Raw genomic sequence first — 27,840 nt, 5'->3', positions numbered from 1 at the left:
TGAGTATACACTCAAACGACATGGCGAGACCATTTGAGTGTACACTCAAACGAACCGAGAGTTTCGTTATGGCGAGACCGGTTGAATTGATTATTGGGCCTGGGCTTTGATGGCAAACTTGTAAAAAAAAATAAAAAATTGGGTTGCCCAATCCGATCCAATTTTATGAGTGCCCAATTAAACTACATTTTACAATCCAACACGCGATACGTAAATAGAAGACCAACACCTGAAATATGAGTTTCGTCTTAGCTGTAACCAAATTATGTTTGTTTTTGGACTAAAAAAACTTTTCTCTGTTCAAATACAATTAGAACGTGTTTTCTGTTCTTGAAGGTATGTTTTCTTGCTATAGATCATTGTGTATTCGTTACTTTTTTGTACAAATTTTCTTGTAACTTAGTTAATGGTATTGTTTTTTTTTTTTTAATGCTTTATGACTTCGTGTGTAAATTCTTTGTGTGGGCAGTTTCTAGAACGACCTTATTATCGTTATAGTGTTGGCACACCATGTAGGAGTATGTTGGTTAAGTTCAAGGAGATCATATGATCAAGTACAATAGATTCTCGTCGACACAAGTGATTCTCTTAACATACGTACCCGAGGGGAACCTTACCTCATTTTGCAAGATTAAGCTAAACGTAGATCTAGTCGTCAAGATATATTGAATCTTGAATGCTGGGAAATGGGTTGGAATCGGTCTTTAGTCCTACCTTGTTGTATTTTGAAAGATCACATGTTGTGAAATGCTGAAATGTGACTGTGTAAGCAAGGCTTCGGTGAAATAATGCATAATATAGATGCTAAATTGCTGGTTAGTGATTTTGGAATATTCATGAAATTTTGCTCTAACTATTAAATAAAAAAATGAACACGCGCCTCCATAATCATAGGCATTAGGCAGTGTTTTCTAGTGTGGGTGTTGAACAACAATTTGAACCCTGAAGAGGGAGGGAAAAAACCATATTAGCAAAACTTAAGTCAACCAAGCAGGACTTTTTCTTTTTACTTATCTTTTGCGCGAGAAGCAATTAGTTAGTCGTGCTAGTCTTATCTTTAGTGTCTCCAAAAACCAAAGGAGTTGTCTGTTTGTATTTTTGTTCATGTTTCTTTACTATGGCACTCTTTGAGGTGTAGTACATCATTTTGGAACTGAAGAAGCTGATAGCTGATGGTATCCTTTATTGTTTGAGTAACTTGGTACTATTTTTTGTCATCTCTTCTTATTCAGTAGTTTTTTTCTAAATTATTAGAAACTACAAACTTGGAGAAGGAACATAGCTAAATATGCTCATCAATCACACTATTTACATTGTGATGTAGGGAAGATTACGTCAAGACTGTTATTGTGAGCTTGAAGTTGCTTAAGCGCCGCAAGATGCTGTTACTTTCCGAGTGTCAAAAGAGATCAAAGAATGGCACATCAAGCTGATCTAGTTATTGTTGGTGTCTCTGTTGGTGTAGCCATTGGCTTTGTTTTAGCAGCTTGTGCATTTTTCGGGGTTCGATGGTATAGAAAACGATCTCGTCTTCAGCACAGTTCAAGCTCGCGTAGTGTAACAACTCTTCCTATACGTATGAATGGTGTGGGCACAAGCATTGACTCTAGTGCATCACTCTCAAGTTCTTTTTCTTTTCATGGACCGCAGCAGCTCACAAAAATTAACCAGCGGTCTAAAGATCTTTATACACCAACCTCTGGCATTCTCAATTACTCATACAAGTATGTGTTCTATAGTGTGCAAACACAACTCTTTCTTCATAACAAGGAAATAAAACTAAGACAGTTTAACAGTTCTAAATTCTTTAAAGTTTAATGTTTCTTATTCCGTAATTGAATGGAGCTAGGTTCATCGCATCTTTGGATTTTAATATCGATTACAACATCTGATCTGAATATCATTTTAGAGATGTGTTCTTTTTCCCTCTTATCATTTTGAGTTTTACTGTCCGTTTTGATTGCCTTAGTATTTTGGTCCTTGGTTCATTATCTGTCTCAAATGGTATATTATGACATTGCTACCTATTTATTGGTTGTTGGGAGTGACACTCAATCAGCCAAGAAATTAAAGATAATTTGTAGACCCCTTTCTTTTATTGAAACCTCCCTTGTGCATATTCATTGTGGATTGATAAGAAGTACTCTGAAGATATTTGGGGACTCACTCTTTTGAAAGCTCTTCAGATTTTGATGAAGTTGATCATTTTTTTCCTTGAGAAACCTCTAATTAGGCTCTCCTGTGACAGTCCACTAGTTTTTTCAATGGAGTATTTAACGTTGAAAGGGATAACCTGGTAGCTGAACTAGTGGAACACACTATACTTGTTCTCACACACTTACGCATTCACAAACTTGTAAACTGACCCAGGGCCATGGACGACCCTTCTACTTGACAGGCTTTGTATATGGAACTTAAATTTTGAGATGCGTACCATGAATTAATAAGGGCAGATTTGTCATTTACGATGTATGTAGAACTATACTTTTCTTTTGGATATGAAGCTTAAGTGAGAGAAAGAGCAAACAGTATCGCCTGAATGCGAAGGGACTAATTGCTGCATCTTCTAATTTCAGTATGTGGTAAAGCTGGGGGCAACCTTGCAATTATATTGCATTTTTAAATTAGCAGTTGAAAGTCTGGCCTGGAGTGGACTACATGGATTGCTGCTTTTAGAATTAGTAGGGCCAATATATTTAGATGAGGATAAATCTAACATATGTGTATAAGGCTAGGTGTCCTCTACACCTGTTTATTCCAACACTTGGATTTACAGTTGCTTCTCGATCTTTTTATATATGGACAATGGAGGCTGTCTCTCGAAAAGGTCCCCAACAAATAAAGGCTACAGCTCTCACAAGTATTGTAGATGAACTTTTATCTGAGAACACTAGTTACTTCTTAGCTCATGTGATTTGCTTTCTGGAAATTATGCCATCTTTGCAATTGATGGTCCATCTGTTAAAATCTTTGTGTTAAGCACTCCACATTGGGAGATATTATGGTCGTAGTTCTAATATTAGTAGATTCCCTTAAAGTTCAATGATCACCTAGTCAGATGATTGTAGTTTGATGTGGATATACTATGAAAATTTAGTTTGATTCCTGTTTTGTAGGGATGTCCAAAAGGCAACACAGAACTTTACAACTTTGTTAGGACAGGGATCTTTTGGTCCAGTCTACAAAGCTACGATGCCTACGAGTGAAGTGGTAGCCGTAAAGGTCCTTGCTTCTAATTCAAAACAGGGGGAAAAGGAGTTCCAAACAGAGGTAATAGCTACTTCCACAGCATACTCTTTGACAATAACTAGAATAAAAGTGATGAGATGCAAGAGTATGACTGAAATGGATGAAACTTGAGATGTTCATAATGTCTTCACTAGTGATTCAAATGAATTCTCTTATTATGTAGCATGTGTACCCATGAAAAGTTCTTAACCATGATTGGGGTAGATTTTCTTATTCAGTTAGAGAATGTTGTAAATTGCTGACTAGACCTACTTGTATTTACCTATGAGCATGTATTTTGGATGTAAAATTGTTGTTGCCTTCTAATCATCTTTTGCTTCTAATACAACTTCCAGTGGTTGGTGTCATTATCAAATCAAATTTTTTGTTTTAAGTCATGTGGCCATTTCAGAGGAGAATGGATTCATCTATGGCTTTCCATGGAAATATTGTGTGAGATCTGTGGATTTTGTATGTAAATCTGGTGTTTTGCAGGTACTTTTGCTAGGTAGGCTTCATCACCGCAATCTTGTGAATTTGGTTGGATATTGTGTGGATAAAGGTCAACACATGTTACTCTATGAATACATGAGTAATGGGAGTTTGGAGAACCTTCTGTATAGTAAGTTCAGATATCTTACTTTTCTTATTTATTCTTGTTTGTGTTGTTAGAAGATTTTCCTTGAATTTGAAACCTGTGTATCTTGTTTCCTCGTAAAGAATAAGACTTCTTATATTCTGACCTTCTGAATCAAAAGGTTGCTTTGGTAACAATGAACCGGTATACTAAACGCCCATAACGAAGTTGTTATCCGTATGATTCTTATGTTTTTCGGATAAATTCGTTGATTACTAGGATTTCCAGTTACATGGTGGTTGGTTATTCATAACTTTGGGCTTTCTATGTTGTGAACTTTCATTTTCACTTGATCATTTACACAAACAACATGCTATTCTTATGCCCTTATTTTTTGATTAAGTCCAATATGTGTGAGCCAAGATTCAGAACTTTTAACAGCATAGCAGCTAGTTATGAATATGATGAATTGCAATCTCTATGTGTGTCTGTTTTTATGGGAATTATTCTGACTGCTGAATCACAATGTATTTGATGAAGTGTGATGGAATTCAATTCTTTGGTGGTCTAACTGCATTCAGATGAAGGTAAACAAGTTTTGAGCTGGGAGGACAGACTTCAAGTTGCTCTCGATATATCACATGGAATTGAATATCTTCATGAAGGGGTACGTTTTGCTTCTTCGTAAAGCCTTTATTAGTCTCCTCAGAGAAGTGAGCAAGTTTCAATATATATATTTTTTTTATTGAAGCAAGTTTCAATTTTGAAACTAACACTTTTTAGTAACAGGCCATCCCTCCTGTCATACATCGAGATCTGAAGTGTGCTAATATATTACTGGACAAATCAATGAGGGCTAAGGTATGATGATTGCCTGCACATACTTGCATTAGCATATTATTTTTATATATAGTCGGGATTACAACAGTGCATTAGTTAAATTGTGTATCGACTTGTCTGACATCCTATGTACTGTTTATTCTTGTGTTTTATAGAATAGTATAATACCCAACTAAATTTTAGAAATGAGCAATGCTTTGCGGTTAATTCTTGTTGTAGTGTTTTATTTGATAAACTGAATCTTGTTTTCTTTGTAAATATGCTTAATGAGGTGATATCTATCCCTTTATACTGTCTGCTCTCATCGTATTCTGGAAGCATGGTAACATGTACCCAACGACCTGGTTTGTGGTTTAGGCTGTTACAAGTACTGTATCGGAACTCAAACACAGTCCATTGCAGTAATAGAAATATGATGAGATAGATCATGAATGAACAACTTATTGAAAAAGTTCTTGTACAGCCCACAAAGGATAACACGGATGCATGTGATAAGTGTGTTAATGATTTTGAATTATCAAATAATTGGAGCTGTGTTTACACAATACTATTCAAAGGATTAGATCAGAAGCACGATACCTCTCAGTAATAGTTGTTTTTTTTACATAGTTGTCACAATTTGTGTTTGTGTGTGTCATGAAAGATACTTCGTCAACATGACAGGAAGCCCTTCGAATATGTGACCGTGTGTGCTTTCTTATTTACAAAGATGAGTTAAGCTTACTTATGTGACTGAATTTCTTTTTCATTTTGTCAATCTGCCTGCCTTTTTTATGGCAAGAAATCTTGGAAGTGTTTGTTTGTGTGCAGACTGTCAAACAGTCGTTGGTTCCCATTAAACTCTTGTCCATCAATTGGCTGGGATGTGTGCATGATTCGTTTAAGAACTGAAATGGTAGTATCAGCACCTTTAGCCTCATGGCCCTTGGTGTCATCCTAAGACTAATACTAAGATCCCTTTCAAAGCATCAAAAGAGTAATATCGCATGTCTGCCTGTAAATTTTGCAAGTCGGCCTGCATATTCGTAATTGCACATTTTTGTATCAGCATATAGAATTATAGTACATGAAGAAACAAGAAGTTAGTCAATGACATCTGTGGTTATTAGAGCCAGGCCTTCTTTTGGCGATTTGTTCTATGACTTCTATCATGTTTTCCTCTTCATTACATCCTGTAATATTAGGTTGCAGATTTTGGGCTGTCCAAAGAAGAGGTGTTAGATCGAAAGAACTCTAGCTTAAAGGGCACATACGGTTACATAGATCCTGAGTATATGTCTACAAACAAGTTCACAAAGAAGAGTGATATATACAGTTTTGGAGTCATCATGTTCGAACTCATAACCGCAATCCACCCACAGCAAAACCTAATGGAGTACGTCAATCTGGCAAGTATTCCTAAATCCTTTCAGCAAGTATTTGAACCCTTAATGAAAGCCACAGGCAATAGCTTTTCTAACTTCAGTTACTTAATATCTTCTCTTAAAGGCCAGCATGAGTCCAGATGGCATAGATGAAATACTTGATAAGCAACTCACTGGGAAATGCAATCTTGAAGAAGTGAGACTTCTTGCCGGTATTGCGCACAAGTGCTTACACAAAGTACCAAGAAAACGTCCACAGATGGCAGATGTTTCACAAGCCATATCAAAGATAAGACACCGACGCCTTCACAAGGAAGATACCATGTCTTTTTCAGTCAGTGATGTTCCTCAGATTGTGAAACGGATCGAGGATCAACAAGTGGAGATGAGCAGTATGGCCAGCTTGAAAGAGAGTGTAGAACAGTGATCCCAAAGTTCGCAATCTTGCTTTGAGCGTGAAGTTTTGTATGGCGCATTTCAAGCACTCTGGAATGAGTCAGAAGCGTTTTCATGTTATATTCAGAACTCCCATCATGTCTTATGGGTTGTTCAAACTCGTAATTGATATATTAAAAGAATGTTAAAAGCATTTGTAGATGTACTCATATTCCACTTGATCAAAATTAGTTAGGAAAAATTTGTATAGTTTTTTTAAAAACGTGAACCTGTCACTGACGAAAGGATGTACTCATTAACAAAAGATGCTTTGTTGCGGCTCTTCGTTCCTCTTTTATCCTGTGGTCTTTTCCGCACGTACGATATTTAGGTTAATGTGCTTGTCTTCATTACTCATTCCTGCAAGATAAGAAGCTATGGCTAATTTTGGATCAGTTCTTGTTGGACCATAGATAATTTGTAATAAAGGGAAAATGGTCGCCATTATATTTCGTTTGTAATATCGTTTGGTTTAGGAAAGTTTCATTTGTGTGCTATCATTAAGTCACTGTAGTGAGTATTAAAACGAGGAATTGTATCCGTACTTAAATATAAAAGCATATGCCCATCACTCTAGCCATGGCACCGAAGATGAAATATAGAGTCTCTCAACAAATAAATAATTGCCTTCCTCTATTGGCAGTTGCGGGCTCAGACCACAGAATGCAAGATTGCAAAACCCACTGCCACACATACTTCACATTTGGTTATTCGCAAGCGCAAAACTCGAGAAGAATACCAGTTCATTGTTTATCTTCTGGATCGTGCATAAGTTGCACATCATAGATTGTAGGACTAAGTAAGTAAGTTCCCAAAGTGTTTCGCGTATTTGTAGCTTGTACAAAGAATTCACCATATAAATGGCATAACTTTGAGTCCGAGCCTTGTAGCATGTAAAGATGAAAGTAAAAAATCACCAGTCAAACCCATCTTTAAACACTAACAGTTTAGCTTCAATGGTATTAACAGCCATAATAATAAGCAAGAATATGTTTCTATGGTAACTTATCACGCTAGGGTGGCTTTAGATATATCATGGCCTTGCAAGTTGCAACCATGAAAACCTTGTCTTTTGAGACTTCACTTTTTAGTAATGTTGATTACTGGTGTTGGTGATGTCTGCCTTGTGCATCTCAGTGGTTTGTGAATCTCTTCAAACACAGGGTAGCTGTGCAACTCCATGTTATTTACGCATATCTCAATATTCAGATACGAGGTGTGCATTTCTCTCATACAATGATTTTCCATTTGGGCACTGGCTCTTAATTAGACTCCAACACAGAAGTGAAGAAAAAAATGCGTTCCTACAAATATCGGATAACCACGATAAAGGCCTTAAAGGGTGGGTGTGCTGACTGAAAATTAATTGGATTTTCGTTTAGGATTGTTTAGTTTTAACCAATTTCACTATATCAATTTGATATTTTAGGAAAAAAAGGAAAGCAAACTTGGAATGACAAAGACATCAACTTTGTCAAAGGAAAATAAAATGATAAGGCATCATGTATTGGGGATTTTTATACACACTTCTTGCATTGAAGCTTAAAAAAAGCAAGGCAAAAAATCTCGGATATCTCGAAAATTTGGTTAAAAAGTGGTTAACAAGTCAAACGAGATATCTGTACATCTAGTTCATCCCGGAAATTTGGTTAAAAAGTGGTCAACAAGTCAAACGAGATATCTCGTTCATTTCAGAAATCTCGTCGATATCAAAATTCATTTCGGAAATTGCGAGATATCTCAGAAAAAAATACGTTAAATATTCGGTTGAAATATCTCAAATATTTCGATTTCGGACCCTTGAAATACCAAGATATCTCATTGAGATCTCAGAAATCTCAGCGAGATTTTCTGCCTTGAAAAAAAGCCATTAACGTGATAAAGGCAAACAGTATTTCACATTTTCACGTGATCATTTGGTATGTTAGAAGTATAAAGTTCCAAATGAGCTTTGTGCCTTTGTGTTTAATCACCTCCCGAACATGGTTTCGGTTGTATTCAGTATCTCTTGATATATAAATAAACCCCCCTCTACCCCTCTATCCCCCCCTCTACCCCTCTATCCTTTCCGGAGTTTATTTTGCCGTTGTTAAGCAGATACTTCATCACATGATTTTTTAATCTGAAATAGTGCTCAGCTCATAAGCTATGTCAAACTGCCAATACACTTGGACATACACTACGTCACTGCAACAAGTAAATGGATGTTAATGTGTTATGAAATACTGGAGGGAACCAAAACATAACAATTCATAGAAATGTGCACATTGGCGTGCGACCTGAATGAAACTTCAATTGAGTACATTTTTTCCGGTGACTTCCCTCCTGGGAATATTTACAGTGTCACTCCCAATTACAAAAATGGAATGCTCATATCTGAGTTTGGGGGAAGCAGATAAGATGTGACTCTTCTTATCTTTCTCCCATTTGCTTGGGATGCAAAAGAAATCCAAAGATCATCCAGCATTGCAAATGGCCTCCCCTGCTGGCATTGGTATAGTCTTTAGAGATAGAAATGCTGGTATAGTCTTTAGAGATAGAAATGCTCAATTTATGTTTTTGGGAACAAGTGGTATCAAGCAACGTCTACAAAACCTTTATTCAACCACGGCATGCAAGACTTTCAACCTGAACTCTCTCTCTCTCTCTCAAAAGCACGCTGACAATTCTCTTATTTATTCTTTTACACTATTACCTAGTTCTCTTCAATAAACTAATCGTCTCAAAACTTGCATGAAGTTCCAAGCCTCTGCCTCTGTCCATTGCCAATAGATTTCCTGCTGACAAAAGCAGGGAACAGCAACTCCTGGAACTTCTCAAGGAACACCGCCCACTCCTCCTCGTTCATGTCTGCCAGCTTCACAAAGCATGTGCCGCCAGGAAACTGGTCATCTGCACTCCTGTTGCCCGATGAAGCGACTCCTAGATGATTACCTTCTGGTTTTGTACTGTCAAATTGTCGGCTTTTCTCACCCAGACTTGTATTCTTCAGCGATTTTGAAAGCTTGGAAACTGTTGGTCCTACTGTTTGATGTTTTACACCTGTGAACTTATCAACTCTAGCAGAATCTTCTTCACCACCACTCTCTCCCTCCTCTATGCACTCCTCTAGTTTAGAAAGTAGGTTTCGGCCATTCCCATACTTGAAGTTACAAGAAAAGGGTCCTTTCACAGTTGAATTATTTGCACTTTTAAATATGAAGTCAAGTTCAGCATCCTCACACTCCATGTCGAACTGGGATACCTCCTCCGTGCATCCTGCCTCTGCATCGGGAAAGAACAAGTTCCCCTCTACTATTTTCATCCTTGCCTCAATGCAAATTTCCTCAAGCTCGCTTGGTTTCTCTTCCCTGCTCCTGAATTCCCTGCTCATCATCTCACCAATCTCAGAAAGAGATAGGCCAAAGGCTGCTGCTTCCTTGAGAAAAATCGTGCAAAGAACCAACACTCGGAGGCAAGCCTCCCTAATCATGGGAAGCTCCATTCTAAGCATCTCTGAGTCCCTAACTGGGTCAAGATTCATTATATACTCGAGCTCGTCTTCGGAGAATGGTAAGGATGCTTGAGGCCAATGGACCCACTCAAAATATGGGTCTTCCAAGTTCTCTGGAAGGCAAAGGCCATGATCAATTGGAATGAGCTCCACCTGGCCAAACCTCCCAACTCCATCAAGCTTTCGAACCAAAAGATTTCCTGCATGCCTGTCTGTGTTGAAGATCCTTACATCTAATATACCAATCCTGTGCACCGCAGAAACAGGAAAGCTTGATGTCCCAGAATCACTAGCATCAAAATCATGAGGGATATATTGCTGAAATGATGCAATCTTACTCACCTGCTTTTTCTCATGACCTCTAGTACTGTTTACTTCTCCATTGACATTAAATATAGAGTGAGTAATCTTAACAAGTGCAGTGGGGGGAACATTTGCGAAGCGGTCGTAATCGAGGAGATAAGCTGCAACTTCTCGAAACCCTGTCTCACCAACCCTCACAGACCGTTTCAGGCCTGGCTGTCCAAGAGCTTTTCCAACAAACCCTTTTGGATTATTTGGTGCAAAGGGTTCTTCATCAGTTGGCTTAACAATTGCAATGCTCTCGCCACTATGGCTTCTGAAATAGTAAGCACCTCCAAGTCCACTATGAACAGGGAAAGGATCCACACCAACCTTTATGGCCTTCACGGCATCCTTTGCTAGTTGTTTGGTGCTATCATAGTGACTTGAACACCCTAATATTTCAATCAGACTGCTCTGATCCCTCTTCTGAAAATCCTTGTCATTAGCTGATATACATGGAGTTGATGAGCTTCTGTGTAAAAAGTTACGTGTGAGAAGAAGCGGAGAACCATTTCTAACAGCATCCAGATCATTCTTTAGCACATGATCACCAAACATCAAAGAAGTCTCCTCTGCTGGAACATTGAGTGCTACCTGCAACTTCCTTTTCAATATATGAGCATTGTCACTCCGATCTAAATCTATCCCCAAAACGCAACCAGTGTCAGTTTGCACAAAAACACGCCTCCTCCCTACAGCTTTTCCATCATAATCACCGTTAAAGACCGAAACTACCTTTTCCAAGTTAGGAGACATGGAAAGAAAATGAATACCACTGTCTTTCGCTAAAGGTGGTAGAGTTGGCGGCAGCTGCAGAGAGCTTCTTCTCCTCCTCTCTCAACTGGGCAATAATGTAAAAGAAAAAAATATATGTTTTTTCCCAAACAAACATTAATCAGTCTTGAGTTGGCTTCACCGATGGTCTCCTCATGACAAATGGATAAGCTGGGTAATTATCATCTGACTCAGCAACAAAAATAAAACAGAAGAATCAAAATTAGTAATAAGAAAAAATTCGACATGGACAATTATTACGATATAATCTTTAACTTCATCCAACAAATAATCTTTAACTCACCAGATTGATAGAGAGAGACCGACCGCCGCCTCTTAAAGCTTCTTCTCCAAGCCAAACAATATTCTCTCTCTCCTCACCTGGCTTCGATTCTGCCTAGATTTCGTTCAGAATCTAATACTTAAAACTAGAGGCTTTTTAGTTTTATTCGGTAAGAAGTTGATGACTATATATATATAGGTGACCAGGTTGTTGACTTTTAGATTGAAGAAATAACCGATGGTAACGTGGTAACGTGGAACTGGAGTGACCTCCTACTATCGTGATCTCGTCACAACATTTTTTATTTCAAACAAGAAAAAGCGAGTCAGTAATTACGGCCCAAGACAAAGCCCTTTGGCAATAACCGGGCTAATATTATCATATGTAAATTTTACATAAGAAAATATAAATTTATATATACTATTTAACACTAGAGACAGTATGAGGATATGTTATACCTTCATACATCAATAGAAGTTATGCTTATGTATTCTTCTTATGAGGATCTCCCTCCCTCATATATGCACTATGTTATACCTTGATTCATACATCAATAAAAGCAACGCTTATCTAAAAAAAAGAAAAAGAAAAAAAAAACTTGTTCCGATTGCCATTATTAAAAGAAAGCCAAGGTCCATGTTTCACTCCTTCATACTGTGAGTCAACAGAGAAACAATGGCAAACCATGGTTGCATCAATAGAAATGTAGATGGTTTTAAGTTCTTTTCACATGTGCCTGTTATTGGTTTATATATAGCTGCAGCTTCTTTGGTGTGCATGCTATTGATGCTTTGTGATATCGTAGCTGGAATTCGTGCTAAAAAGCAATGGCTACCCTGCAAGCTATTAACACTCAATTCTGTTTCTCTAACTCTTCTTTCCATAGCAACTAAACTCTCCGTCAATCTAACAACCTCAATGCCGAGTGCCCAAGATCAATTTTCTAAACTCTGTGGGACTACATTTATATGTGTTTGTATGGGTTTTCTCATGCCTTCTATTGGAAATAACAGGGATAGATGCTGATATTTTTTCAAATTTGATGCCCTTGAGCATTTTTGTCATATCCATAGTCGTAAACATCTGTATACAAATACATATTGGAGTTATTGTTATGTTCATCATAGAACATATCATAGTCTTGTGCTTTATGGTGTTATTGCTCTTAACGTTATCGCAGATTTATCCGTATATTAAAGAGGATAATAGTTTCACCACTAGTAGCTATAATGAGCTTGTTAGAAAAGGGAGCAATAGCATGTTTGGTCGATTGAAGGGATGTTATCTGTGCAATTATTGCTATGATCCACAACTTACAATAAGCACAAACCTGGTGTCTGCCGGTGTTGGCACAATCTGCCTGTTGTGTTTAGTCATCGTAATACAAGCTTTACTAAGATCTCTCATTTTGAAGCGGGTGAAGTTTTGTTCTGGGATGTCTGATTATGACTGGTCGATGCCAATAATAGTTGTCATCCAGATTTTGACTGTCATAGTTGGAACTTTCCCAATTGTCTTTAGATGGCTAGCATTGTTTAGTCGCATGAAATTCTTCCCATAGAGAGTTAATTCTTTTGAAATAAGTAATGTACTCGATGCTCTATTGGGAACACCTCATATCGAACCTTGAAAAAGGGGGCGACTGTCTATAGATTATCCAAGTTCTATTCATCTTTATTCAATAGAATAGTCTTTATAGTGTCGTTGTTGATGGTGTTCCCAATAGCGCTAATGTGTTGCTTATTTGGTTCGTACATAGACGATACATTCCCCTATGATCTCTATGATGAAGTTTGAATTGACGCTAGTGAGTATATTGTGCTAAAAAGTGTGGATGATATAATCAGATTTAGGGAGGTTTGCTGTAGTGAGCCACTTACTAATCTACTGCAACTCTTTCGAAAATACCTATACCACCGCTCTGATTTTATTGATAGAATGGAATCTACAATGGAACATCCTATCACTCTTCCAATGGTACTCCTTGTGAAAATTGCACAAGTTTCCTTACCAGGTAATCTTCGCATTCAGACAAGGCCAAGAAATCATTCTCTTCATTGAGCAAACACTAATGCCACCAATGGGGTTGTTCACAAAAGATTGGTTTTCATATGCAAAAGATTTGTGCAGAGATGGCGACTTTAGTGGTCTGCTCCCTGAGGAGTATCATCAACGTCAATATCCTTTTAAAATTGAAGGAATCAAGGGATCTGGAGCTTCTTTGGTTTCTTCGTGATGACATTATTGATCGCATCCTTGCTCAAACCTCCTCAACACTTGAAGATCTATATACATCTATAGAGCAATTAATTGTTTGCTGTAACGTTGCATTGGTCTTTTAGTCAACTACCGATTGCTATATTCAAAAGTTTGAGTGAGAGCCCAACTGAGGAGTTCGAAGAAAGAGTACGACTTGCCATGAAATTCCTCTTTCAAATCGAATCTTTGGACGATCATATTAACTGGTCACTTCCCGAAGGATCTTATATCTCATCTCAGAGTTTCTAACCGAAATGGATAAAGCTTCGACAGAGTTTAGAGGTCCACTGGCACGGCTGAATGAGATTGTTCGGAGGCCTGCAGGGGAAAGAGGAGTTTAATGGGTGAAAACGAGACATAAGCGCCAAAATAAGGTTTTTATTTTTTATTTTTTATCTGAAGTGTAAATGCTAAAGTTTAATTAACTATTCCATTTCATTTGTTTGGAACTAGGAGTTGTCCATGCCTATGCCCGTCGAAGAACAGTCAAGACACTTACCCTTTAAACCTTTAAGCCTTTTACCCATAGGCCCAAACCCAACAGCCTTTGTTGACTTGTAAGTCTGATCCAGTGTCACCCAGCAGCCTTCTAACCATCACACTACTTGAGCTCACTTGAATGTGTTATATCACAACTTGTGAAATACAATGTTAGCCATTTGATGGCCCCCCAACCCCCACACCAAGCCTTTTTATTAGATAGCTAATAAATGTAAACGTCAGCCTGATTTTAAACTTACAGTGAAATTAAAATGGGTAAATTAGCGATTGCCCCCCTATTTTGAATATTGGTTTTGCAATACCCCCACAAAATAATTTAATTCGGATTACCCCCCACATTCTAACTTTTTGTCAATCAAACAGTTAGTTGACTTCGTTAACCGTGGTCAAGATTTCAGGCAAATGATAGATGTCTTGTATCATCGTGATACATGTCATGTATCATTGTGTAAGAGGATGATACATGTCATATATAATGATGATACATGTCAGTCATATATAATAATGATATATGACATGTATCATCCGCCACGTCACTGTGTCGGATGAATATGTCAATTTGACTGATGGGAAGTTAGAATGTGGGGGATAATCCGAATTAAATTATTATGTAGGGGGTATCGCAAAACCAATCTTCAAAACAGGGGGCAATCGCTAATTTACCCAATTAAAATTGAAATTGAGGCGAACAAATTTGGGAACAAATTATGTAGGGCTCTCATCCATCCATGGTCCACGGGCTTAAAAAGGCCCAAAACATAGTAAGGCCCTACATGGCCCTCGTAAATGTCAAACTTGATCACGACAAAGCGCATATTAGCATAACCCAGAATCAAAATTTCCAGCGAAACAAAAAATCGGAGGCCAGAAAAAGTGAGTCAACCCAACCCAGCTGCTGTTATTTATTTCAAGTAAGTCTCTCTCTTGTTGTTTCAATTACTATTTCAAAATTAGGTTTTTTTTTTTTTTTTTTTTTTTGTATAAATAGATCTGATTTGTATATATTGAAGGTGTTGTTGTAAAAAAGAAGAGATTTTTATTAATTAAATGGAAAGTATGGACCCAATGACGAGAGATTTACAAGAAGATGGAGATGACGATGAAGAGGAGTTTATGAAGAAAGATGGTTCTTCTCACAAAGGTATGTATATATATATATTATCTTAATTTTAACATTTGTTTGCATTTGTAGTGAAATTGGTATGTTTTTTCTTTTTTTTTTAAGGTTCAAGTGGGAAAGGTGGGGATGGAAAGAGTGGTGATAAAGCTAACATGCCGCGGTCAAAGCATTCCGAGACGGAGCAGAGAAGGAGGAGTAAGATTAATGAAAGGTTAGTTATTATTAGCCCTTTGACAGTATTTTTATGAGCTGGTAATTTGTTAGTTGATTTTGGACACACCACACTTACAAACGATGCGCTACAGCTTCCTATGTCACATATATAGTCATTGCATACTTGAGACACTTGTAGTGAGATGTGAAGCGTATGATAAGGAAACTGGGGCCTTATTACTTGTTAGAAATCAACAATTGGTCGGTTTGGTTAAAATGGAATTCGCAGTTGGTTGTTAAAGATGGGTAACCCGGATTGATTCCCGTACTTTTTTTGGGTGAGAGGGTTGATTCAAATTGAGTAAAGGTTTTAAGAAGTTAGATTTCCACTGTTTCAGGATGGTGTGCTGAATAAGAGCCTAATGGCGAGCTTAGTGGTATGCAGTGTTAAAAGCACATAAAGTGATCATAGGGTTTCTTAGTTGACGTTATTTTTACATAGACTTTATGAAGATGGGAAATTGGGAGCAAATTGATTATGGGTTATTTATCTTGAGATGCTATGTGTGTTAGCGTAGGCATTTTGCAAGAAAAGTTGAACAAACTTTTCATTGTGCTGAAGGCAAACAGAACCGTAAAGTGGCATGAAAGGTCTAAAATTCAGTTGGGAATTTTAGAGGTGGGGATATTTGTCATTCGTAGTGCCGGTAGGTGCAAGTAATTCCGTTCATCGTTCTTTTATATTCCTTTTCCTTTTCTTTCTTTGGTGGTGGCTTTTAAGAGAAGGAACTGTTGGAATATTTTTTAGAGGAAGAAGTACTTCGGAATGATCTTTAGAGGACATGAAAGTGGGTTTCAAATGCTAAAATTACTTAAATGAAGTGTGGAAGGATTTGTTAGCTGTTGTTTTGAAGTAGTTTTGTGTAGATTGGTTTAGATAAGAAATCGCTGGAAGTTCTTAGGTTTGATATTTCTGGGAAAATACATTGTGATGAGTTGGTATGTAGACAATCGATGGAGTTAGTTAAAGCCAAGATTTTGAGAAGATCTGAAAGTGGGGTATAGATACTTGCTTTCACAAATTGGAAATCATCTGTGCATCTTGTGTTGTCACTAGTATTGACGTAATGACATCAACTTGGGGACCATGGCACTCCTTTTTCGTTTATGAGGTGAAGTTTTGTATGGATGACTAGGCTTTGCACAATGTATCTAAGAGAGGGTGTAAACAGGCATATGCGTAGAAACTAAGACATCCCAATTAGGTTGGCGACCTCTGTTGCATGAGAACGGCTTGGACATGGGATTTTCATTTAAAAGTGGACACAGGTGCTGCTTCCATTTTGAAGCACCCATTTAACAGAGTTGGCGATCCTTGGCCCACTCATCCTTTCATATTCTACCTATTTCACCCAGCCTTGTGAGCTATTCAAAAGGAAATTGTGTCAGAGTTACATCCGATTGTTACAACACAATGAAATCTCTACGAAGTACCAACTCGTGAATCCCAGCCTTCTTTGTACTTTATGAACACATTCTTTTGTTGGCCAACCAAAGAGATCCTTTTTACTGTCTTTGGTTCTTGTTTATATGTAGCAGTGACTGTTGACTTATGGTACAAATTTCATCTTTATTATGCAGGTTCCAAATATTGAGAGATCTCCTTCCCCCAAGTGATCAGAAGAGAGACAAGGCATCATTTTTGTTAGAGGTAGCTTCTGAGATTTTTTAGGTCTTGAATCCTCATTTTACTTAAAATAGGTGACCTACCGAAGTTTATGTGCAGGTTATTGAGTATGTTCAGTTTCTTCATGAGAGATTACACAAGTATGAGACCCAGCATGGAGGGAATCAGGAGCCTACAAAGTTGGCCCCTTGGGTAAGAATTTTAAGAACTTCCTTTATCCACCGTGGTATTGTCAACTGTAGCTTGGTCCCTGGACATGCAATGGTTATAGAGTTAGGTCTTTGGCTCCAGTGGATCGGTTGAGGACATGCAATTTACTTCTGTGCATTTGCATGCCTACTTCTCCCTCTGGAGCATTTGTAAAATGCTTAGTCAAATGAGTTGGTTTTTTTGGGTGGTAAAGTAGACCGAGCTCTGCATCGGGATAACTGGATAATTAATCTGGTGTCTGTGGCATGTGTGTTTAGTACTTATCTGGAAATGCATGTGCCAATAATTGGGAACATTGCATGTTTTTAGTTTAAATATATTGATAAACACCCAATATTAATTTGAAATATTCTGACTATTTTTCTTTTCTAATGCAGAGATACAGTTACTGGACAGGAGAAGGTATGGTTGAAAATTCTCGACTTGTGAAGAATGGTCCTGGTTCGGGAATAATGTTTCCTGGAAAGGCCAGTGAGAATAATGTTAGTATCATGCCCGCAATTCCACCGAACCCAATAGAACCTGACCAGAGCATGGGTGGCGTCTTTAAACCTGTGGATCAGCATGGACTTCCAAGCAGGGAAATGCCTCCTCCAAGTCCTTTGCAGCCAAATGTTTACACTCCTGTTAGTACGAGTGATGGGATTGTCCAGCCTCTACAGAGACCGATCTCTGACGACGAGAACATGGCATCCCAACCTCCGACGCAGTTATGCCAGAATCAACCTTGGACGACAGATTGTCCAACAAACGAAACATTGAATCAGCAGGAGGAGATGACAATGGAAGGGGGCACTATCAACATAGCCAGTGTTTACTCTCAAGGGTGAGTTTTTGTAAAGTTTGTTACCTGCCAGTATCTTCATATTACAACCAAACAAATTAGACATGCAATGTGTGCTTTATCCTTGTACATTTATAATCTGTAAAGCTGATATTGACAAGCTTTAGTCTGCATTAATCTCACAATCATTGCTTATATTGATATATAATGCAGTCATCAAGGTTAGAAATACATGTAGACGTCTTGGTCATGTCGGTGACATGGTTTTCACATGTTTGTTTTTGTTGTGCGTTTACTCATTAGCGAGACTTTTAGTTTGTGAAATAGGTTTTGCAAAATGAGGTAAAGTTGTACAATGTGATTTGTTACTTTTCATGAGGATCTTTGCCCGAGTGTACTTTCTTGGAGATAATGTTGTCCCATTACTATGATTCTCTATGAGCTCTGTAAGGTTCAGTTCAGCTTCAAGCTTATTATACTGGTTAAAAATGTATGTAGAAAATGATACTTCTTTATCTATTTTAAGACAGCAGACTATTGTATTATCTGAACCTTTTTTACTTGAATTTTCAGCATGAGACAAAGACGAAATGAAGCTTTATGAATTATATTTTTCTGGTCTCTTGTTGTTTGCTTTACCCCAGTGTGACATAATATTAAGCATAAGATTGCGTTCATATTAGAGTGTTGGATTCCTAGAGGGTTTCAGAGTGGGCGAGAACCAGGTGCTTGTTTTTCATCTGTAGTATGCAGATGCCATTGTAGTGTTCTCGAACAGGGACCTTACTCAATTGTGATTCTTTCGGGGGATTCTGTGTTGTTTTGAAGCTGTGTCTGGTCTTAAGGTAAATATGGAGAAGAGCAAAGTTTAGGGTGTGGGCGATACTGTTGGTATTGATGGTGATGTGTCACGCAAATAGAGTGTGAGGGTAGTTTAGTATTTTCTTATTAGTATGTTTTAGGCCCAGCCCATTCGGCGTTGGTTAGGTTTGAGGAGGTTTAGGTTTTAGTATAAATAGAATAGTGTCTCCATTAGTTTTTGGTGGTTTTTGGTTAAGTTATTTGATTTATAAAAGATTATGATTTCACGAGTGATTTTATAAAAGATTATTCTTATTGAGTGAATTGGTGTGGGGCGGGTACTCTTCCCTCGGGCTACCCTGGGCTCCCTCTAGGAGCTCGTGGTAGATCCGTGGCGATTTGGGACCCTATGGTTGAGAATTTCAGGTGGAAGTTGGAGGTTGGCATGGGAGTCCTAAGGAGCTCATGTGATTTTGATTAAGAGCACCCTCTCAAGTCTCCGTGTCTATGTTATGTCTCTGTTTTTTATTCCATGAAGTGTGGCCAAGGGGATTGAGAAAATTATTGGCGAAAGGTGTGTTTGTCTAAGAGTCAGGGTGGTCTGGGTTAGTGTAGGATGCATGTGTTTAGTCTGACCCTTTCAAGCTGATGGTGGTAGGATTAGATCCTGGGAGGATATTTGGTTGGGTGAGAGACCGTTGTTCTTGGTGTACGCAAGATTTTATGCCATCCCAGTCTTTAAAAATCACCCCATATGTGACATCATGCGAACTGATAATGGATATCTTGGTTGGGATTTGGATATTCACCATGCTAGGACAGATAGGGATGTTGTAAGCTGTGCTGCCCTCTTGCGTATGTTGGAGACGATCCCTGATGGAAGACAGGACAGAATATTGTTTCTGGATTTGTGACAAGGACGGAAACTTTGTTAAGTCTTTCTATTTTTCTATTTGTGCCCGCGTCCCTGTTAATTCTCATGTCAGTCCTATACCAAACTTTCCTAGTTCTTTGATTCAGAGTTCTAAGGTTCCCTGTCAAGTGATTTTTACTTTGTGTTGTGCGCAACAATACAAATTCTCACTATAGATTATCTCATTAAGAGGAAGAAAATCATTATCAATTTCTCTTGGAGGTTTGGACTTACTTTTCCACCAGTCAGTGAAGGATCTATTAGCTGCTTGGGTTCCAAGGGTAAATTCCTGAGAGAGTTGCAAGCTGTGGAATATCCTTCCTTGTGTGATTATGTGGTGGCTCTGGATGGAGAAGAATAGAAGACACTTCGAGGATAGATTGTCATCAGTAGAAGAGGTCATTATCTCGGTTAAAGGCTTGATATTGCTTTGGTCGAATGTTTGGGAGATATTGAGGGATACACCTTTTGAAAGATTTGTGTTTGGTTGGGAGTCTTTGCTTCACATGTTGTAATTGTTTTTTCTTTCTCTGTTTCTTTTTGTTGCCTTGTGATGCGATATCTCATCCTAGTTTGTCTTTCTATATTAATATGAATCTCTACTTTGCCAATAAAAAAAAATTCTATTCTACAGGATGCGTATACTTCTCGTTGTCTATTTCATAGACTTTTTGTGTTATCTTATTTTCTCGTGTACAGTCTATGTTACCTGGAAAGTCTGTTGGACTTATCTGTAACAAATTATACTGCATCCATACCATATCCTGGTTATCACTCTACCATACTCGGGATTATATCTCTAGTATATTTAGAGATGAGTTGATTATTGTTACCCTGTCAATGAAGTTGTTTAGTTTTTCTTATTTTATCTCTTTGAATGTCGTGCCCTCAATGAGTTATGCTCTTTTTTTGTTTGACCAATATAAATATGCTTTACACATTCAAAATCTGATGATCACAGTTGTGTTGCAGTGTATTTCTCTGTAGAAGGAGCTTCTTAGTAAAAGTGATAAGTTTTATTTATGTATTTGAACAGTTTATTGAACAATTTGACTCAAGCACTGCAAAGTTCGGGTGTGGATCTCTCACAAGCTAGCATCTCTGTGCAAATTGATCTTGGAAAACGAGCAATTAGCAGGTCGACCACTACAACATCTAGTGCCAAGGTACGGATGTTTTAAATTATCAATTTGTTTTTTCTTAAAGCAGACGTTAAAGTTATAATTCATCGCTGCTGGTCTGAAATCTAGTTGGGAGATTTGGATCCAGTATTTTTTATGAATATAAGTATATTAGTAGTAGCTTATTTCTAGTTCTGCTGTCCTGTAAACTGGTAAATCCTCAATATTTAGTTAGGTACCTTGATTTTTGTTCTGATTAATTTGACGATGCTTTGTTGAATATACAATTTGGAATTAAATTCTGATTTTGCCTTTGTTTAAATGTAGTCAGGTCCCCAGCAGTCACCAATATATATTACTCAGGCCTGTCATTGTTTGTATTGATTTTTCATGTGCACGGAGTTTGGAATGTTTTCCTGCATTTTGTTTTCCATTGTGTTCACTGATAAAACTTTTCTTCCGTAACTATGGGGAGTTAGAGCGTTTTGTAGGCCCAATTATGTTAATTAACTTACAAAGGAATCCAACTTATGGTTTACCTATTTTTCCTTTAGATATATTAAGTGGCTTGAGGTTGAAGTTTTGCCTCAACCGCAGTATTTACACCAGATGACTCTGGACTCCTTGTTCATAAAGGCGATTCAGCTGATGGAAATATTTCTTTTATTGCCCCTCAGGATCATGGGGACCCTTCTACCACTAATCAAGCTATGAGACATTCTAGAAATGGAAGCAGTGGTGAGGATGTGGATGAAGCGCAGAAGAGGCAGAAGATAAATTGAAGCTAAGTATGGAGCTCTCCGTCCTACATTTGCTCAAGTTTGATCCAACAAAAATTCATCTTCAGTTTGGGGTCATTTACTTTCTCTGGTCCGTGAACTATCTTGACCTTGTGGTCGACTGTACATGCTCTGATTTCTCGGGTTGTTTTGACGCAGAAGAATCCTTTAGACTTATGTATTCTTTTATTTGTATTTCTCTTCCTTCTAGAGGCTTCTTAAAGTTTTTGTGAAGCCGCTTTCTTTCAAGGCTTCCATTTACATGTGAAGTATTTTTTTTTTCTCCTTGTTTAATTACACCATATTTATATTTTGAGTTATTTAACAGTCTTCTGGTTCTGCAATGTCATGGACTCATGGCTGCTTGGGAGCTAGTTGATTAGGTAATCTTGAAATATGGACCAGGAACAAATTATAATTGGAAATCACTTTGTTGTATATTCTTCTCTTGCAAGCTTGTCGACATTGATTTGTGATCTCTCACTTAATTTCTACAATGTTGCATTTAATTTGTATCAATCACACAATTTCTTGTTTAGGACTCTGCCTAAAAGCATCTTTGTATTGTATTAACAACTTGATGCAGCAGTCAAGAAGGGATCACATTTGCCCGAAGGTGTATCCCTTTTGGCCTGAGTTTGTTGGAGCTGTAGAATAATGTTCTCGTAGAACTTATTTTTGGTTTGCCTAAATTGTTCGATATTCCCTACACTCTGTAACATTTTTTCTCTACACTAATACGAAATACCTTACTTCGCTATGCCAAAAAAAAAAAAGTATTAACAACTTAAATGTCCGACCTCGTGAAAGAGACTGCTGATTTCTGTGAAATGTGGAGCCTGGATATCCTCACAGAATTCCAGTCAAAGGGTTCCCAAGATAGTTGAACTTGAGTCGCGGCTGTAGGTTTTAATCCACAATGAACAAGCTGGCCTGTGCCTTGGGTACGTTTCCTTATCATATGACTTACCAACCATGCAGCCCGACCAAACCCAGTATGTCGTCTGGGACTGTTAATTTTTCAAAAAATATTTTGATTGGGCTTTTGTTCACCTATAAATTTAAGGCCCAGTTAATTTGGGTCCTTTTAATTTTTAAAAACTTTTGTTAGACTTTTGTTAATGAATTTAGATTACGTAAAAATATAAGTGCGTACCACTTAAGAGTTCGGCACTTTTTTCTGAGAACAAAGCTTCAAACATTACCGACAATTGGGGTAAAAAAACAATTAAATAAGCACTTGGAAGTTGGTGTACAATATTCAATATTGTTTCTACTTTCTACTTTTTTTTGGTAACCAATATCGTTTTAACTTTATCATGGAGCACCAGCCTATCAATGAAAACATACATTCTTGAATGAAGGTTTCTGCTGTCAAAACTTGAAAATAAATAAATAAAAGGATTGTCACCTCTCCAGCCTACCTTCTTTTCTAGCAAAAAGTGAAATCAATCATTTCGTCTGTATTTCATCTAAATCTTGGCTAAGTGATGCGACAAAGCCAATCTATGCCAAAGAGTAGCAAAACAACAATATTCACCTGGAATAGAGACCGACATCTTACAATTGTGCAATTTCATCCCCTAGATATATGACAATAATGGAAATCTTTTAGGTTGATATCATTACATTCTTAATAGCATCACCATGCCACCACAATTTTATAGGATTCTTACACATAAAAAAAAAATAAGTTTAATTAAAATACACCAATTAAATGGATAGATCCTTGCCTCTTTGGGCAGTTTGTAACAACATAGAACCATCTCAAAGACATTAATCATTCCCCTACAAAACGGTATGATAAACTCATTCACATCTGACATGCCTACAACAAAGCTTCTCAATTCTAGGCACACAAGCAAGTTATGAACTACACTCCTCATTCAAATTCAAATGAATTCATCTCACCAAACTTAGCAAAAGGGCACAAAAGTCAGTGCCACATAAAAGGGCTCTCGCTTATACTAATATCCTCCAAATTTCCCCTTCTCCATATTGTCCTAACTATCCATCATGTAAAACTGCCACAAAAAAGCCAACTGCTGCAAAGTCATAAATCATAAATGTAGGGGGAATAGTAAAATGCAAAAAAGTAATGAAAACGATGCATGAAAGGGTTAGTTTTCATCAAAATTATGTTTTAAATCCATCTAATGTAGAAGAATAATCTATATCAAACATAAGTTACCTGATTTTTATGATAGGTATTTGAAACAATTTATACAACAAAATGCTTTAGGCAAATTTGGATGATTAGTACCTTTTTTTTGTAGCTTGAACAACAGATGATGTTGTGAAGCTTTCTCTTCCATTTGTTTACACCAATTATGTCAAATAGACCATATTGGTTCATTAAAAAGAATAAAAACCCATCGTTTGGCCACCACTGGAGTCATAAGTCCTATGAAAAATTAATAATCAATACAAATCTAACATGCTTCAATCGAAATGGCGTATAAGAAAGACTATCCATAGTTACAAATAGAGAAATGAAGACCGTGTTAAAATACATGAATCTAACCAAAAAAAGGAACTCAAATCTTACCGAAAAATTTCACAATAAAATTTTCGTTTCTTGAGCAACCGCCAAGATATGAGCAAATTATGACAGCCATGAAGAATTTACTAAAGCTATAAGCCTATAATTCCAAACAAACACCAAAGTTAGATGGGATTCACTAAAATTGATACGAACAAGTGCAAATGTGCAATCATTCACGCTAAAAGTAGTAGCATCTATAAAGCTTGTAAACGTGATTATATTTAAGCTTTTATATAACTCGCACCACATAAAACAAAACAATATAATAGGTAAATTTTATAAGTGAAAAAGAATAAATATGTTATAAATATATTAGGAAAAAAAAGGAGATATTCTAAGTAAACACCTCTATATATTAATCAATAAATAAACCCTACGATAACCTAGCATTTGAGTATTTATTCAATCTTTTAGCTTCCAAAGACATATCTTAAATATATATATATGTATCATGTATTGAACTAAAACGTTTTTTTATTCATTCAATGAAGTTATAGGAAAGGCACCATCTACGTTTCCATTTCTTTGTGGGTCTTCAGTAGTTCAAACTCAAAAACTTTGAATGTCAATTCCTCTCGCACTATGCACTGTACTCACTTAACAATTTTTTCCCCCAACAAAGACGCCATGTAAATTCATTCTCTCATTCAAAATGGTTAAAACCATCTTGGCATTGTTTTTATCAATAGCAGGCTAAGCAATTGTATCAATCAAATCACACTATCTAATTATCGTAATATTAACTATGCTTAGTTATGCAAGACTTGCTCAACAAATTACACAGGTAATGTACTTAGAATTGAAGCATAAAACTATTGAAAATATGATACATTGGAGCAAAGGTGTTTGAGTGTTACCACGTAAAAGAAAGAAAATTAACAAATTCGGGTCCTCGAGTGCACTCACATATACAAACAATAAACATAAGCATAGATGAACACCATAAACGGTACCCATGCAAGACATTAGCTATAATCTCCTGTACTACAACAACAATGCTATAATGCATTGCTTTTAAATAAACACCATGAAAAGCAGATTAAGACACTTCATTATATTCAATTGAATGTCTAACACCTCAAATATATTGTCTCTTAAACATCATTACCTAGTATATTAGATAGCATGGCATCGCATAAATAGGAATGCATAGGTTATAAACATAATCAATAGCTTTGCTTTCATTGAGGGGCTTCAAAATTCTTTAATGATGATCTGACAACCCATGGAGTCCGATACAACTCTATTCTTCTTCATCTTATACCAACAACTTGATATAATGTTGCTTTTATGGTATGCAACTTTTGCATTAAGACAACCTTTGTCGCATAATAGGCAAACTGGACATCGATCACCTAGATTTAGATCCACCATCCCTAACTGCATAGATTGTCAGCAAGGTACTTAATTTAATAGTAATAAAACTGATATTAAAAGAAAAGGTTCAATTCTTTTAATTGAGGGTTATTGCAAGGATATTTCAAAACTTTAAATCAACCTCAGCCACCCTTCATATGGAACCAAATATTAGATTTTTAAAGAAGCAATTCGACCAAATTGCATTGGTGAAAAATCAAGTTTGATCAGAGTTCATCTTTACATGCATGTCGTATATTATAGAAAATATACTAATTGAATTGACATAGGAAAAGTTGAACATGGAGTGGTAGTAAACAAATTCTCGTGTTTAATAGGAAGAGAGAAAATGAGGAGACTCATCACCAAACTTGGAACTAAATTCCAACACTTCCAACAAAATCACTTCAAACCCAATTGATCTCCAAATTACTACCATAAAAAAAAATCCGCTATTTCTATATCTTAAACGCAAAACCAAAACGATATTTCCATAAAATCACAAAGTCAATTCCTATCCCATTTTAATTTTAGCTTAACTCTTATATTACTGAAACTATAAAGCATTAAAAACTTGTTTAACGAAAGACTATCCGCATCCCACTCACTCCTATCGACAAATGGATCATTTCCCACCTCATCATAACCAAAGAATATACCGACCTAAGTCTCCACTGAAGGCCTTTGCAGTTCAGGACCACCGTACTTAAGCAACAGAATGTCAAAGGTACATAGAACAAAATAGCTCTAACTCTTATCTATATACCAACAAATTTGTTGTTTGGCTAGTTAACCAAAGGATTAGAATGAAATCTAAAAGGAACAGAAGAAGCTCTAATGAAGGGTTGGGAGAGAGTTATGATGAAGGGAAGGAAAGGTGGTACCATACATGATCAATAAAGTAAAACATATGATAGCAATATATAACATCATCAGAAAGCTACCCTAATCATAGGCTTATGTTTGCTCACATAATTGAGCACCACGATCCAAATGTTTGCCCATGCATCCATGATCCAAATGCACCAAAGCCTCACTGAAAGTGTGAAAATGTAGAGAAACTTGCGTAAATGAGACAAAAGTTTGTGCGATTATGGTTGCAAGTTTTAACTGAAAATAACATCTTCACGTAAATATATGATATAATTATGAATTTATGAGAAGTTTGTTATGTCTATCACATAAGTAGTAGTGTGCCATGGAAACACTCTTGGTCACATTACATTTTTGTTTTACTTTTTTAAAATATCAATTTTTGTATCATTCAAATTTCTTTTCAAAATCTCATATTAGAAGTCCCATTAAAAGTATAAATGGTTTACTACAATGCAACCTGCTCACAACGGGTAGAACTAAAAATATAAAGTTAAACCTCTAGTGAATAGATTGCATTGGCAAAGTGGAATTAACTTTAACAATGAGGAAACACCTTTAATAAAAAAAAACTTGACTTCCATAGGAGTACATCAATGAAAAAACAAATAGATTTTAACAATGATGGAACACCCCAAATTAGAAACTCAACTTGGATATGAGTACATCAATGAAAACACAAATCAACTGGGACGAAATTGATAAGGAAATGAACTCTAAGAGAAGTGTCAGACCAACCTGTATTCCATGAGAACCTGATAACTCTTAGCTTTGCGGACTTTCTTTAAGTATTTGCATAAGTTGAATTTTCTCTCCATTGAGCTATGGGTGGTCAGAACTCTGAAGTAATGTATACTCCTAAAATTTATAAGCATTGGTTGAGAATGGCATAGACCATGCTCCACTGAAAAGAATCATTACTGAATGAGTATAGTTCGTGATAAGCAGGCGCGGTATTTTAGGAGTCCAAACAACATCACCTCACACTGGTTGAGAATGGCATTGACGACCTTGCTCCACTGAAAAGAATCATTACTGAATGAGTATAGTTCATGATAAGCAGGCGTGGTATTTTAGGAGTCCAAACAACATCACCTCACATTGGTTGAGAATGGGCATTGACCTTGCTCCACTGAAAAGAATCATTACTGAATGAGTATAGTTCATGATACGATGGCGTGGTATTGCTGATCCCACAACTATATATCATCAGAGTTCGCACTATATCCGATCCAAAACCATAATCATCGTTACATTCATTTTTCATATTTATCCCTGGTAAGCCCAATCATTTGGGAAGAAAAAGGAGTGCTTGAATCAAACTTGGTAGCCTCTGACACTCTAAGAGTAGTACACATCCTAAAGGAGAAAGGCAACTTGGTACTATTGGAATGTCTCT

The 27,840-nt window shown here is 37.0% G+C and overlaps 2 protein-coding genes and 1 pseudogene across 5 annotated transcripts; 2 read left to right on the top strand and 1 right to left on the bottom strand.

The window, feature by feature from the left end:
- The first annotated feature begins 193 nt into the window (after positions 1-193).
- Positions 194-6,727, top strand: CRLK2 (Protein kinase superfamily protein). 3 transcript variants are annotated; one of them, XM_086582972.1, is made up of 8 exons: positions 194-336; positions 1,325-1,724; positions 3,117-3,270; positions 3,724-3,850; positions 4,387-4,472; positions 4,595-4,666; positions 5,830-6,033; positions 6,134-6,727. In XM_086582972.1, the coding sequence occupies exons 2-8, from the start codon at positions 1,417-1,419 to the stop codon at positions 6,434-6,436; spliced, it is 1,254 nt and encodes a 417-aa protein (XP_086439098.1). In that variant the 5' UTR covers positions 194-336; positions 1,325-1,416; the 3' UTR covers positions 6,437-6,727. The 3 variants fall into 3 exon arrangements, with proteins under 3 accessions (XP_086439098.1, XP_086439101.1, XP_086439099.1); XM_086582975.1 differs by having other exon boundaries at positions 201-336; positions 4,393-4,472; XM_086582973.1 differs by having other exon boundaries at positions 210-336; positions 1,330-1,724.
- Positions 6,728-8,952: 2,225 nt separating this feature from the next.
- LOC147475476 (phosphatidylinositol 4-kinase gamma 7 pseudogene) lies at positions 8,953-11,503 on the bottom strand (annotated as a pseudogene). Its single transcript, XR_015208450.1, has 2 exons — positions 11,361-11,503; positions 8,953-11,242 (listed from the first exon to the last, which is right to left on the bottom strand). The product of XR_015208450.1 is annotated as a phosphatidylinositol 4-kinase gamma 7 pseudogene (transcript).
- Positions 11,504-14,878: 3,375 nt separating this feature from the next.
- BIM2 (BES1-interacting Myc-like protein 2) lies at positions 14,879-22,105 on the top strand. Its single transcript, XM_086583444.1, has 8 exons — positions 14,879-15,010; positions 15,110-15,240; positions 15,325-15,430; positions 17,014-17,083; positions 17,159-17,251; positions 17,647-18,095; positions 20,804-20,933; positions 21,566-22,105. Exons 2-8 carry the CDS (start codon positions 15,147-15,149, stop codon positions 21,668-21,670), a joined length of 1,047 nt encoding a protein of 348 aa, XP_086439570.1. The 5' UTR covers positions 14,879-15,010; positions 15,110-15,146; the 3' UTR covers positions 21,671-22,105.
- Positions 22,106-27,840: the final 5,735 nt, after the last annotated feature.

The sequence above is a fragment of the Coptis chinensis genome, chromosome 9, assembly GCF_015680905.1.
Source record: "Coptis chinensis isolate HL-2020 chromosome 9, ASM1568090v1, whole genome shotgun sequence".
NCBI classification, from domain to species: Eukaryota; Viridiplantae; Streptophyta; class Magnoliopsida; order Ranunculales; family Ranunculaceae; genus Coptis; species Coptis chinensis.
Note: the sequence above shows the minus strand (reverse complement) of the source record. Positions and strands in the feature narration are given on the sequence as shown.

What these genes read in the sequence shown, in the direction of transcription:
- CRLK2 (XM_086582972.1), top strand. Translation starts at nt 1,417, where the DNA reads ATGGCACATCAAGCTGATCTAGTTATTGTTGGTGTCTCTGTTGGTGTA. An exon ending in ATTCTCAATTACTCATACAA is followed by an intron (nt 1,725 to 3,116) that starts GTATGTGTTCTA and finishes CCTGTTTTGTAG; the next exon opens with GGATGTCCAAAAGGCAACAC. An exon ending in TTTGGAGAACCTTCTGTATA is followed by an intron (nt 3,851 to 4,386) that starts GTAAGTTCAGAT and finishes AACTGCATTCAG; the next exon opens with ATGAAGGTAAACAAGTTTTG.
- BIM2 (XM_086583444.1), top strand. Translation starts at nt 15,147, where the DNA reads ATGGAAAGTATGGACCCAATGACGAGAGATTTACAAGAAGATGGAGAT. An exon ending in AGATGGTTCTTCTCACAAAG is followed by an intron (nt 15,241 to 15,324) that starts GTATGTATATAT and finishes TTTTTTTTTAAG; the next exon opens with GTTCAAGTGGGAAAGGTGGG. An exon ending in CTACAAAGTTGGCCCCTTGG is followed by an intron (nt 17,252 to 17,646) that starts GTAAGAATTTTA and finishes TTTCTAATGCAG; the next exon opens with AGATACAGTTACTGGACAGG.